Below are 14,309 nucleotides of genomic sequence, written 5' to 3' on the forward strand. Positions count from 1 at the left end.
AGCCTTCTTTACTAGCTGTGTGACCTTGGGTAAGTCACTTAATCTCCCTCTGCTCAGTTACAAAAACATATTAATAACAATAGTTGTGGCTGATAGGGGGCTCAGTGAGTCTGGAAGACTCATTTTGCTGAGTTCAAATCTGGCCCCAGATCTTTAACTAGCTGTGTGACCCTAGGCAAGTCACTTAACCCAGTCTGCTTCAGTTTCTTCATCTATAAAATGAGCTGGAGAAGGAAATGGCCAACCACTCCAGTATCTCTGCCAAGAAAACCCCAAATTGGATCACAAAGAATCAGACACGACTGAAAAATCACTGAAACAACAATAGCCAGCATTTGTTTAGTACTTTTAAGGTTTGCAAAGCACTTTACAAATATATCATTTAATCTTCACAACATACTTGGGAAGTAAGTGCTATTATCACCAGCTTCACCTGGTTGTTGTGAGGATCAAATGAGATGACATGCAAACACCTTAAAGGGTTACTGTAAAGACTAGACGATGACGATGATATAACCTGTGTTGTTTAGTCTTTTCAGTGGTGTCCAGCTCCTCCTGACTCCATTTGGGGTTTTCTTGGAAAAGATCCTAGAGTGGATTGCCATTTCCTTCTCCAGCTCGTCTCACAGCTGAGGTTCAGTAAGTAAAAACAAAGTCGTTTTAAAAGGCAGAGGTGAGGGCAGGGATCAGGAAAGGCTTCACGCAGGAGTGGAAACAGAGATAGTGTGTGTTCCAGTCCTGGGCCATTCGCCCACCTGTCAAAGACGTGGAGGTGGGAGCCGCTATCTTGTTCACAAGGAATAGCAGCCACCAGGCCAGTTTGACTTAAACTAAAAATGGAGAGTGCGTGGAGATCCAGATTATGAAAGAAGATTAGAAAGTCAGGTGGGAGCTATATTGTGGACTAAATGTTGGACCGAGAAGTTTAGACTTTATTCTGCAAAGGGCCTCCCAACCTTTCATAGTCTGGCGAAGCCTATGGACCCCTGAGAATTAATTTCTTTTCAAGCATAAAATATATAAAGTTACAAAGAAAACCAATATGCTGACATCAGCTATCACAACAGTTTAGAACCCTTCCTCTAGGAGCTTCCGAAGGTTTTTCAGAGCAGAGAAAAGTCCACGGCGGTGGACACGCGCCCTAGGAATAGGAAGTGGATGGAGGTGGGGCTGGGGGCGGGGGAAGGAAAAGGGCGGTTTCCGCCCAGGTCATTTCCGCTGTTTTCCTGTAGGGGGCGTTTCAGCGGCGGAGATATTCCTTCTCCTGGGGTCCAGGCCCGCATCATTTCTGTCACGATTTGCGGGCGTGGGACCAAAGGTCGTCGGCTAAACTGGCACAAAACGCCGGAAGGGTGAGGAGGCCCAAACTTACCCCACCGCCCTCGAAGGACTGAAAAGATGGGAAGTACGACATGCGGGGGTGGGGCGGGGCGGGGGGAGGGGCAATCTGCACCTGCGCTAGGCGCGAGACTCTGGGCGTGAGCCCTTCCCCTCCCCCTGCTCCTCCCCCTCCAGAGCTTTAGCCCGTGGCACCATGCGCGCGGAGCGCTGGGAGCCGTTGTTGGCCTGACCACTGGAGCCCTTTCCTGCACAGATGACAGCTCAACGGCGGGCCAGGGCCACGGGCGTGGAGGGCCCGCCTTTGGGCGGGCTAGATAGGCCCCGAAATCACGAATACCCTCAGAAGAGCATCGCCCCCTGAAATCCGGCTTTTCCCACCGCCTTAACCACCAGACGCCCTGCTGGCATTCTGTTACTTGAGCCCAAACAACCTCGAACAGGTATAAACCTTGAGGTGCCGGCGGGGTGTCTTCCCGCGTGGCGAGGCGCGATCCTGCTCTGCCGGGGCCTGGAGGAGAGCTCCGGGGCGACCGTTGCCCCTCCCCTCATACTCCTCCCTCCTCCTCTCTCCTTTCTCCTCTCCGTCTTCCTTTCTCCTCCCTTCTTTCCTCTGCTCTCCTCTCTTCTTTCCTCTTCTTCCTTCCTCTCACTTCCCCTCTTCCTACCTCCTCTTTCCTTTCCTCTCTCATTCCCTCTCTTTCCTTCCTCTGTCCCTTCTCCTTCCCCTTTCTGGAGAAGAGCTCCAGTTCATGCCTACCCCTTAGTCCAGCTTCCCTCCCTTTCCCCTTCTTTCTTCTCTTTCTCCCCTCTCCCTTTACTTTCCTCCTCTCTCTCTTTCTCTCCCCTGCTTCTCCTTTTCTCCTTCTTCCTCCCTTCTCACTCTCTCCCTCTTCTCTTTTTTCTAGATTCCCTTCCCCTCCCCTTGCCCTTCACCTTCTTTTATCCTTTTTTCTTCCAGCTTTTCTCTCATTTCTTTTTTTTGGTGCCCAACCAGGGAAACTACCCTCTGCCTCTGCTTCTACCCCAAAAACTGGAGCTAATAGGATAGAATATTCTACTTCCCCCTGAAGTGCAAAAGAAGACTGTGAACTTCAAAGCTGAGCATCCCCATGCAACTCATATTAGGGGCAGGGCATGCATAATTGTTAATGGGGACTAGGGAGAAGAGGATTAAAGCTGATCCGTTCCCCATATCTGTTTATTCCCTTCCATTCCCTACCAGATACATACTTACAGTCATTGGTGATTTCCAGCCCTCCACATATTAGCTATGTGAACATGAACGACTCACTTAACCCTCAGTGCCCTTGAAAATACTCTTATGACTATTATGCTAGTAGCATTTATATTGTAACTGAATTACATTATGTTAGGTCAACTTGAAGATACAGGGAACTCTTCTGCCAATAGAAGAAAATCATCATTGCTCAAGCTGTAACAGTCACATATTCCTTTCTTTTAGTATCATTGTAGAATGGTATGACAATAGGAAGGCTTTCTTAAGTGCAAAGAAACAGACAGTTCACTTGGGACCAGTCCTAAGATAGATCTTTGGTCTGTCCAGGAGCTCAGAGGCAATTTGGGATCTGGGCCATTTCTAATCCCGTCTGTACTCAAGTACTCAACTGTACGTTCTCATTTGGTGTTTTTTCCTTCTGGGGAAGTAGGTAACAACCCATCCATTCCTGCTCATTACAAATATTCTAAATGAACATATCCGGTCTTCACAATTCTTTAGGTCTGGCCACCAAAACACTTCACAGTTCTGTTGAGGAGTTCACAAAGGAAGGGCCTATTCCTATTCTTTTGGAATGCGTAGCTGGCTATCTTTCCTAGTCCAATGTCCATAGATCAATTTCCTGATATCCTGTTTGGACCCCTTGGTTATAAAGGATATTTTTCCTTGATCAGAGGAAAGGTTCTAGTGCTACTTTATTTATCAGCAGGCTAGCCTCCAAACCAAAAGTGGTCTGTGCCTTATTTCAGGCAATTTCCTTTATGGAATATCACATCATATATTACAATAACCTCTTTCTGCAGCATATCCACCATTTTCCATTTCTGGCACTCCTCTGTTATACCTGTACCCCCAGAATGTTATTTCATCATGAGTCTACCTAGATCTGTCTATGTCAAAAATGGCCTGTCAGGCTCTTCACTTGGCACCCTATAGAGCTTTTATACAAACGTTTGAAATGTCCCATCTCTTTAGCTTCCTGACAGTTCTAACCACTTGCTCCTAATTAGCCTAATCAATGTATTGATGTAATAATGCCAAATCTGTAGGCACATAGTGGTGATTCTACTTCTCTGCCATTACTGGCTTTTGGGGCAGCACTGGAATTCTAAATTTATTCTCTGTGATCCCATTGCGTTCTTTTTAAATACTCAAATGGACTCTATAATCTCACTGTATATTCCTTCAATCTCTGTCTTTTCATCATCTTTTGCTCTTGTTCATGTTGGCTCATTATTTCACCATAGAGTTAACCCAAATTATTGAAGGCTTTACTTGTTTTCCCTTGATATTTTGAAGATATTAGTGGAGCATGCAAGTTGCCCATTCATTAGCTTTATTTTGCTTTTATCAAATGATCAACCCATTTATTTCACTCATACATTTCTTTGATGATACCCTTTATATCACTTCTCCTTTGTAAGACCTTATTTGTAATGTATTACCGAATTTAAGAAGATAGAAAATGACTTCTTATTGACCTAGGAGTCATTCTTGAATCAGGTGTTTGTATATAGTAAAATATTTATATTTTATATACATACACATACGTCTCCATAGTTAGAATATAAACTCCTTTGGGGCAGGGATTGTTTAATTTTTGTCTTTGTATCACCAGCATTTAGCATAGTCCCCTGGCACATAGTAGATGCTTTAAAATGTGGTGTCATTGAATGCCAACCCATTGAATGAGCCATTGACTCCCCCTAGCTGATGAAATAGATCCAATTATATCCAATTAGAACCTTATAAATACCCAGTTTTCCTTTCATTAAGATCTGTCAAACACTTATTTTGCTAAATCATAGCTATATTCTCATTAATAAAACTAAGAATGTGAACTATAGAAATAGTTTATAAAATCATAATGATTCTCACCAAACGTTCCTTTTACTTGGAAGCAGAACCCAGGTTTCCCTTGATCTTCCACATCCAGAGAATTCTTGACACAAACATGTCCTGACCTACAAATTTCCCAACTATATGCAGTCCTCCATTACAGCCAGTTCAGGAGCTAAGTCTTCTAATCACCTAATTCAGAAGACTGCTGAACTACTTGGTCGAATGTCTCCTTTATCTTTATTATCAAAAATAGCATATTCCTTTTGGCATTAATTTCCCTGTCTGACACCCTCTTTTTTTGGTTCATCTGACTAACAAGTCAGTCTTTTAGTATCTGAAGGCTACTACTATAGATGAAGAATTTGATGTGTTCTTAGCCCCACAGAGAAGAACCAAGAGCAATAAGTAGATGTTTCAGAGGCCAATTTTGACTCATGCTTCCTAACGAGGAGAACCATTCAAAAATGGAAGGGGAACCTTGGGAGGAACTTGGAAGGAGTCTTGGCAAAGGCTGATTGACCACTTATTGGTAATGTTGTAGGGGAAGGTCTTAGTTATTTGGATTAAATGGCTGCTCCAGGGGTGTGCTGGACTCATTGCATACCAGACAATTGAAAGCTACAAACAGGATTTGGTTTGTTGGCTTGTTTTTTTTTTGGATTGTCTAGACTCATGATGGATAAAATGTCAGTAATGCAGATTAAATTTAAATGTGTCATAAATACTTTTTTTTGGAGAGTCATTTGTTAAATATTTACCAGCACACCCTTGCTGATGTGCCTGCCAGCTCTGAGTTTCTTTGAAGTATGTTTTGTTTGGTTGTAGCTTTTTGGTGTGAACAGTGGAAATCATATGTCATATCTATTGTGGCATATTATACTAGATATGTATCATTGGCATATTACTGCCTTATTTATTATATGGTTATGATTTATGTTCCTGATTTATGTCTCTCTGTATCTTCTTTTGAAGAACACCTAAAAGTTATATTCTTCATTTTTTTTTTAGTATGTGAGGTCGGCCAGTATAGTAATCAACTTCCTTAAGTCTAGCATTTGTTTCAGAAGGGATACTCTTTACCTTCTTGCTAATAGGTAGAAGTTCATGCTCCTAAGGTAGGGAGAGAAGGAATGCTGAGAAGTAGAGAATTTGACTTGGTTTTGGCAAGCTTTGACCTTACATAGTGCTGTGTAATGCTATGTGTACATTTACACACGCACACAATCAAAGGCTTCCAAATATTCATTAAACCAGATTCTACTGATCCTTAATACAGTTTCTTAAAGTAGATTAGGCATTTTTGCTGGGCATATTATGATTCATTACTAATGTGTATCCTGCCTCTCTAAATTAATTCAGAGTTGCTTATTTATGCCAGGTTATATAACTCAGACATTGGAATAATCTGAGTCATTGCATTAAGAATAGTACATTAAGAAGAGGATGTCTTTTTAAATAATGAAACATAGTATTTTTCTCTGATTATTTTCATCTCCTTTCCTAGGAAGAATAAGAACCTACCATCTAAACTTTGGAAGATACATAAAAAGCAAAATGAAGTCATCAAAAGCTAAAATTGCACCTTTTTCTTTAGGCGTGGAAAATCCAGGATTAGCTTCTAAAAAAGTTTCAACTATTTCAGCAGCATTGTCTAAAGCAAGGAAAAAAAGTAACACAAAATTTAATAATGAAAGTGAATTAATGTTCCTTGCTCCTCCACCTGTAGGAGAGTCAATGCTAAAGTATGCCATTGCTATTCCATCTGAAAATGCACAGAATGCTCTAGGTGATGAGCAAATTGTTAGGCAAGTTGCTAATCATCTTAAGGAGGTAAGAAACTCTTTAAAACAGCTACAGTTCTACACTTTTGATTTCTGAATTTGTCTTACTAACTCTTGCTTTTCAGAGATATAGTCCTATTTTCCATGTATAAAAAAAGCCTGCTTCATTTGGCCCCTTCCTTTGGAATTGTAGGTAGAATATAGATGTATTTTATTGGGGATAAAATTCTAAACTGCTTGAGGACTGTTTCATTTTTGGTTTTGTATCCTAATTGCCTAGCACAGTGCCTTGCTTTCTTGCTTGATAGGTACAGAATCTGAAAGTGTTTGAGGGTCAGTGGTTTAGAGGAAATGAAATAGACTAAGCTGAAATGAATATCCTTTAGTAACTTAGATGATTACATTAAATATGAAGTGTGTCACTGGAGAGAATTAATGGCTCTAGAATAGATAACTGCCTATGCAGAAGAGACCCAGTCTTGGTTAGTTATGTGTTTGTGGTAAGTATATTTTAATGATATTAAGTTTTGTAATCATGTTATTATTTTATTGTTTGTGTTTGGCAGATTTCTTCTTCTTTAGAAAAAGCTTATGGATTTGACACTGAAAAAGATCGATTAGCAGAGAGAGTACCAAGGCCAGAAGGAGAAGAAAGTACACCTGTATGTATATGTAACCTTTGTTGCCAAGGCATCAACAGTAATAATGGCTCAGGTTTTCTTTTGGAGTCCACATTTATAAACAGAATGAGAAGCATGCTAGAAAACTTGGTAGTGTTAATTCTGGCAAAGAGGTGTCCTAGTGAAACTGTCCTTTTCCATATGCAGAATTCAATAATCTATGTCTCTGAAGTCACTCAGGTCTAGAGGGATGGACTGATTTATCCAGGATCCACTGGCTACCCAGGCAGTCCTTCAGAGGGGTTATCCACCAGGATCTTCTATGCTGCCTTGTGACAACATTTTCTGGTTGGCTAGATGATTACATCTTTCAGTGTCTTCTTTATGCCTTATACCTACCAGCTGCCTTTCAGAGACTGCCTCCCTTAGATCCACCATCTTACTTCCCTTTCCACTGGTTGCTTACCTGTACTTTGCCCAGCAGTGTGTTGACAGTAGGCCTCTTCTAGGATGTTCAGCAGCAGTCTTCTGAAATGAAAGATAATTTCTTTAGCTTCACATTTCTTAGGTCAGTGGTGCCCAATGGGTTGATCATAATCTATAGCTGATCTTGAAATTTGCTTTACATGGTTTACCTTCCTTCTCAGTGCTTGCAAAAATTCCCTTTGAGGAGAGGAGCATGGCCCATGGCTGCTGTCACAAAACCCTGTCTGTGGTTTGTAAGGATTCACAGCTGAAAGCTATGCTTTACTTCCACTATTGTCATCTATTTGTTACATCATATCCCCCCTCCTCTATCCAAAAATAGTCATAAGATTTATGTGAAATAAAAAAAAATGTCCTTATTGTAAAAAAGATTAAGAATTCCTCAGCTGGATGATTTACAACTTTCTTTCCAGTGATTCTGTGAGAAAAATAACATACTTAACTGCAATAACATACTTTAGACAAGTCTTCAGGATTTTAAAACTATGACAAAACTAGTTAAAGGCGCTTCACAGTTTAAAGAGGACTTTTACATTTACTGTTTCACTTGATTTCAGTAAACCTGTGACACAGGCAGGACAGCAGATGATATTCAGACTCAGAGACTTTATATAACTTGCCCAAGGTCACATTGCTAGTAAATGACAGAACCAGAATTTGAACCTGGGTCTTCTGACACTAAATTCAATGCTCTTTTTGCTTTACCACACTGCTTCTCCTGTTAGGATGGCTGATAATCGTGTAGCCCTGGTGTGCTTCCTTGGTTTCTATAATCTATCCAGCTGTCTACCTTTACTAAGAATTAAAATTCAATTTGTGTAGTGACGTGGGAGCATCTTAGTTCATGTCTCATGGTGCCCCAAGGTATGGACAAGCATGTCCTGCTCAGTGTCATTAATTGGTTCCACTAAAAATTGACTTTAGGACAAACAACATTTCAGGGAATAACTAGATCCATAGGAACAACGTTACACGTGGGAGATACATTCTTGGATGGCCAAAATTTGTATTATTAAAGCTGAAAATGAGAGGGGACAGTGGAGGAGCTTACAAACTGCATGATGAAAAACAGGTAGTTCTACTGGCTTAGAAACAGCAGGATTTTGTGTCTGGTGCAAGGTTGGGTCAGGGTGAGACTTGGTGGAACCCATTTTAAGACTATCCTAGCAAGAGCTGGCTGGAGGTAGGCAACACAAGTAGCCACAATAAAAGATTTTGGGGAATCAGATTGAGTCAGACAACTCCCTGGCATTCCTTGAATTTTTTGATTCCTTTATTTTTGATTTCTTATACAGACAATGGCTCAGAATCTGTGCATGGCTATCAGTATTTCCATTTTTCTCAGCCGTTGGATCCTGGCAATCTGTAGATACTCTGGTACCACACTGGCATGACTTTTTAGCTTATACTTGCTCTTAATCCAACCTCTTCTACATAGCCTCCTTAGAACTAGGCAGGGATTATCCTTACCCTGACTGGGGCTTTGCCTAGACACTGGCCCCGGCAAGCTCTGCAGCAGATATTGTGTGACTTTACAAATAGATGGCTTGCAGTACTTTAAACTTTCTGGCAGTTAGGGTCCAGAGATTGTGGAACTATGATGAAAGCTGTTTTGGATCTCTGAAGAATGAACAGTACTGCAAACCCCTTTAGATAACAGATGGAAACAGTGATCCTGTCCTCAGAAAATACTTGGAATCTCTCAGATTTTTTTGCAAGGTAGGTGAGAACCTCTTAGGGTTACTGTCCAAATGCAAGTTGTTTTTAGACCTCTACTCCTCACAGACCAGACCAAGGTGGTGTCTTGCCTAATGGAGCAAGCTACTCATCTGCTGTTCTTTTATGAAAAACAAGTTATTTTTAGACAAGATGGTGGGATGTCTCTAGGAGATTTTTGTAACCATCTTTAGAACTGAGGTGCTTAACAAGGAACCTTGATAAAATGTGCCAATTCCTTGTGGATACTAAGGTAAGATTTGGCATGGAATTACCTTTGCTCTAGTGGATCAAATTTTGAAAGGCCTGGATATATCTGTGTAGAAGGAATTCGTTTAAGTGGATATAGCTTCCAACTTGCCAGCATTTATTTGACAACATGTCTGCACCGAGCCTTAACTTTGGTCATGGCCAAATTAGTAGTGGATCATCCCTGCTTTTCCAGCCTCTCTGATAAAAAGTAGGTGTACAATGGCAACAAGTCAGTATAGCTCAGGCAGTACTGTATCTATCATTATACACCGTTCAGGCCCAGGAGTCCACCCAAGAAGATTAATCACACACAGGCTGCCTTGCCTGACACTTTGGATGAAGGGAGGGTTTGACTTTTACCTTGCTTCCATTTTCTAGACTGATGTTAGCTTTGCTTCATTATCCATTTGCTTTTGCTTCTTGACGTGGAATTCCAGGTTCCCAAGTATTTTGGATGCAAGCTATAGTGGACTCTAGGGTGCCTTTGGGTATCATAAGCTTGTTGTTGCTCTGAAAAGGGTGATGACCCCAGAGATCTTGTGCCACCCTAGTAGTAGTTATAACAATTGAAGGACACTCACATTGTTCCAGACCAGTAACTCAAAAGACTCATCCTCCATGGATGTGACTTAAGTATATTTTTTAACACATAATATTTGAATGTTTAAGAATTTTGGAATTGTTCATACAAGTAAAACAATATGTGAAACAAAGAAAAAGTAAACAATAGAAAAGAAGACAATGCAAGGCAGCCGTCACTGTTTCTTAAAAGTCTGCAAACTTGTGTGCCTACTTAAAGATAATGAATGCTGCTAGTGAGGAGGTCACTTAACACCTTTTTATTCTAAAAATTCACTTGAGGAAACACAGGCTTCTACTTGAAAAATAGAACAAAGACCTAAGAAGTTACCCAGTTTTCATATCCCACTTGCTAGAATCATGGAATTTTCAGATGAACAGACATTGTCTTTACAATGAATCTAATAGCTGGCCCTGGCATTGTAGGCTTCCAGGATGAATCCCTGCCCAGAGCTGTGGTGCACCCTGTCACTGATAATCCTCTTCACTTGCACATACTTTAATCTGGAGGGGACTATTGTTATAGCAAAAACATTTCATAGAGACAGCTGTGGGTATACAGAAAGGAACTTCTAGAGTATGGCCTATTGGGTCTGAAGGAAGCCAAGCTCTGGAGTAAATGTAGTGGAAGATTGTCTGCTTAGCTCTGAAGTATCGTAGTGGTTAGTTGAGTTTTCTATTATGAAGAATATGTACACACTTGTTCCCATTCTTGGTTGACAGAGAAAGGAAACATATGAAATCTTTCCTTCCTAGAAATCCAGGCTTTCCATTTTTATTATGTATTCTTTAGAAGCTATGCTTAGAATGGTTTAATATTTTGACTTTTTATTTTATCAGATACTAATTAGAAACAAAGTAGTAGCTTCCTCTTTGATCATCAAGGCAGTAAATAAATAATGTGAAGACTTGGTTGCCTTTTCATTCAAGGGCAATGTGGTATTGGGTTTAAAGTGTTAAGCCTTGAGTCAGGAAGAACTGGGTTTGAATCCTACCTCAGGCTTTTAGTAGCTGAGTTACCTGGGTAAGTCATTTAACCTTTGAGCTTGAATTTTCTCTTCTGCAAAATGGGGATAATAACAACACCTACCTCACAGGGTTGTTGTGAGGGTCAAATTAGATAACGTATAATAAATGTTTTGCAAACCTTTAAAGCATTACATAAATGTTGACTGTTACTGTTATCGTTCAGAGTGCTATATGAATGTCAGGTAGATGATACGACGAAATATGGATTAGAATATGATAAGCATTTGCTTGTCTTTGCATGTAATGTGCACAGAAACTCTCCCCACTTCATTTATCAGCTTACTAGAAATATTTAATTACCTGAACATAGATACTTAATAACACTGTAAAACAAAGAAAACAACATTGACTGTCTTTGTTAAACACACTGTGGAGGTATGAAGCAATCAGATGATAAGGAACAAAGAGAGAAAAGCAAGGGAGCAGGGTATTTAGGTGAGCTGTTCTTCCAGTGACTCTTGGGGCCTTGTGGAACCTTGAAGAGTTTCTATTAGTTGCTGACAGTAAATAATTACGTATGGATAAGTACTGAAACCAGAAGTTTACCATTAGTTTGTTGCAAAACCTAGATTGGAAGCAATTTATGTGGTAACAGATGGCCAGGTGTTCAGTGTAATTTGGGGGACATCTTAGATTTCCAATGATCTTTCCACCTGTTCCTTCAGGAAAGCCAAGGCTTTTGTGGTTGGGCTTCTTAATCTAGTCATCTAGGCTGTTTGGTGCTACTTGAGCATGAAGATGGTCTTCAAGAAGATAAAAGCATTCACATATTTTTTTTCAAAGAGATACTCTTTGTTTAGAGTCACATTTATTAGCAGTGGCTTGAGTATTGTCCTTACTGTTTTCAATTATATTAGTGACAGGTTTTCTCACCACAATCAGAGTCCTACTTTTGGGAGTAAAAATCTTGATTATTGGGCTTTTGGAGACTCTGGAGTGGTGAGTAAATACAGTTTTGGATCAGGTCACTTGCCTTCTCTTAAGTCTAGCATTCTTCCTCTGATCTCATTGATGGTAGTGCTATTCCTTTCTTCACAACCAAAGGGGAAACTCCTTTGGGTAGATTTCATCACTTCATCCATGTTAAATGGAGCTCTATGCTTCTCAGGTGTAGTAACAGTAAAAGTAGGGCATCATGTAGTGTTCAGGCTCAGAATTTAGTACTGTATGTTCATGCAATGCTTATACTGGTCATCGGGGGAAAAGGTGCCACTTTCTTGTGAGTTAAGCCTATTTGCAAAATCCCACTCTGTTACTCTGCGTTCTTTGATGGCAGATGCCCCAGAGGCATCTTGAATACTCTCCTGTTGAGTATTCTTTAAACTTTGTCAGTTTCAGTCTGCTCCACAGTTCCTGACCTCTTATAACTGGTTCCTCAAGTGCTGGTGTTGTATCTCATACCATAGCTTGGGATAGAACTTCTCCTGGAGGCAGTTTCAGCAATGTCCAGGTCTTTTGGGAGCCAGTGGACCCAAGATTGCTGTCTGTTAACCAAGTGCTTGACCTGTTAACATCTGCATAAAGGTCACTGCCACCTTCTCTCAGAGAAGGCCTGCTGTGGTGTGTGTGGTGCTGGTTATATTTCTTTCTTTGTAGTTTAGGAAAGACTTAGGAGAAAATTTCTGACTTTCTTGAATGTGAGGATATCATTTAGAATTTCCCAGGATTGCTTTAGCCTTGGAGTTTGACAAACTCTTCTGATTTATCTTTGTGGAAAGGTTAATAAGAGGTGCTTCCAGTTTGGGATATGGTATGAGAGTTTTCTCTCTCTTCCTACTTGTCTCCTTGCTCCTTTGTGTAGGGTGAGCAAACAGACTTTTTGCATTGGTTTTGGAATTAGCTGAACTACTTGTTCTCTAACTTTCTGGGTTCTCTCTAGTGAAACCAGGATTTTGTCTTATCATAGCAGACAAGGCCTGTCTCTTCTTGCCAGGGCCTTCATCACTCACAGCTTCAGCCTTCTTAGCAATGAAACAGGGTATCAATTTTTATGTGCAATACTTTTCTTGGCAGTAGACAGGATATAGAATTCTTCATAGGTAGCTATTCTCACCAAGTTGTTATCTTCTGGTCTCCATTGCAGCTTTTAACAGGGTTGTGACTGGGTGTTAGAGCTAAAGTCTTCCCATGCATTGCCCTCCCATTATTCCTTAGCTTTGACTTGGAATCTGCATTCAAGTTACTCTGTATTGCTTCATTTTGTCCTCACCCACTGTCAACTTCTTTCTCAGAACTAGCTATTGTTAACAAATGTAATATCTTATGAAATAATACAAGAACAATTTACTTAAAATAACAACCACTGTGATATTAAGAAAATATATCATCAGATACTTCCCAATACCCGTGGCCTCAAATAAATGATCTTGCTTCTTCCCAGTAACCCAGAGACATAATGTTGACCTGGTTGTGAGTCTTTGTGGCTTGGCCCCCAGACTCCCAAGGTCAGTGTAGGGAAGCTGTAAATACTGGGCTAACCACTTGCCCCTGTATAGCACAGAAGGTACTGATGCTGCTTGATGTCTCAATGGCTGGTGTGGTTCACCTTGAAGTTCACTGAGAGATCAGGACTCATGCTGGGTCACCTCATAGATTACTGAGAGATCAGGAATCAGACAATGCTGCTTCTACTGAGTATGTGTGGGGGAAGCAAATTGCTCTGGTGTTATCAAGTAAAGAAATTGAGACTGAAGCAGATTTGCTTTATCTGTTGTCTTGTATGAAATAGCTTAGCAGGGTGTAGGCATTCAGATGACTGCTGTTCTGAACTATGATGAATGGTGATGTGTTAGTTCTCATTAGGAGATAAATCTTTTGCTTGGCCTTGTGTGTCATTCTGCTTGTGGATCCAACATTTCTTTTAGTTGTGGTTCATATTTTAATTTACTTGAGGATATTTTCCCCCTCTTCACAGAGGGGAGCAGCCTCCTCTTTGGTGATATTGATGAGATGCTTGGATACATGTAGTCGGACCCCAATTCCGAGACCATATTTCCCGTAGCCTCAGAACACTATCCCTGACAATTTTCTCCCCATCTCAAAGACCCTATCTTTGGCTATAACTCCTATAACTCAGGAATGGACCCAGTGGGGCAAACTATTTCTCCTATTTCTCCCTGTTACAAGAACAAGTTGACCTCTGTAGAATTTCCCTTGTACTATCTTGTATCAACACAATTATCATCTACTGATTCCCACAGTTATCATGTACGATCCAGAGGTCAAGTTGTAGACATCAACTCCTGAAGCCATCTTGTCACAGACATAACGGACTAAAAATACACTTCTTAACAAATCCCCTTCCTGGTTTCCAGTAGTGAATTATGTCTCCGACCAAGTTGTATGTTATCATCTAATTAGTATACTTGGCACATAATCCGCTACTTTTCGTATATAAGCTTTAGCATCATTCCTGTTAGATTGCAA

At 40.6% G+C, this 14,309-nt stretch overlaps 1 protein-coding gene across 3 annotated transcripts in view; it reads left to right on the plus strand.

Annotated features, from left to right (window-relative positions):
* Positions 1-1,176: 1,176 nt before the first annotated feature.
* CCDC7 (coiled-coil domain containing 7) overlaps positions 1,177-14,309 on the plus strand; it is a 129,645-nt gene continuing 116,512 nt past the window's right edge. For all 3 annotated transcript variants that reach the window (XM_078152215.1, XM_020990456.2, XM_020990460.2), the window contains exons 1-3: positions 1,177-1,781; positions 5,925-6,250; positions 6,768-6,863. In XM_078152215.1, coding sequence (XP_078008341.1) covers positions 5,975-6,250; positions 6,768-6,863 — 372 coding nt within the window. In that variant the 5' untranslated portion in view covers positions 1,177-1,781; positions 5,925-5,974. The remainder of the gene's footprint in view (positions 1,782-5,924; positions 6,251-6,767; positions 6,864-14,309) is intronic.

This window comes from Phascolarctos cinereus, unplaced genomic scaffold (genome assembly GCF_003287225.1).
Source record: "Phascolarctos cinereus isolate Bilbo 61053 unplaced genomic scaffold, phaCin_HiC Scaffold_1;HRSCAF=81, whole genome shotgun sequence".
Lineage (NCBI taxonomy): Eukaryota > Metazoa > Chordata > Mammalia > Diprotodontia > Phascolarctidae > Phascolarctos > Phascolarctos cinereus.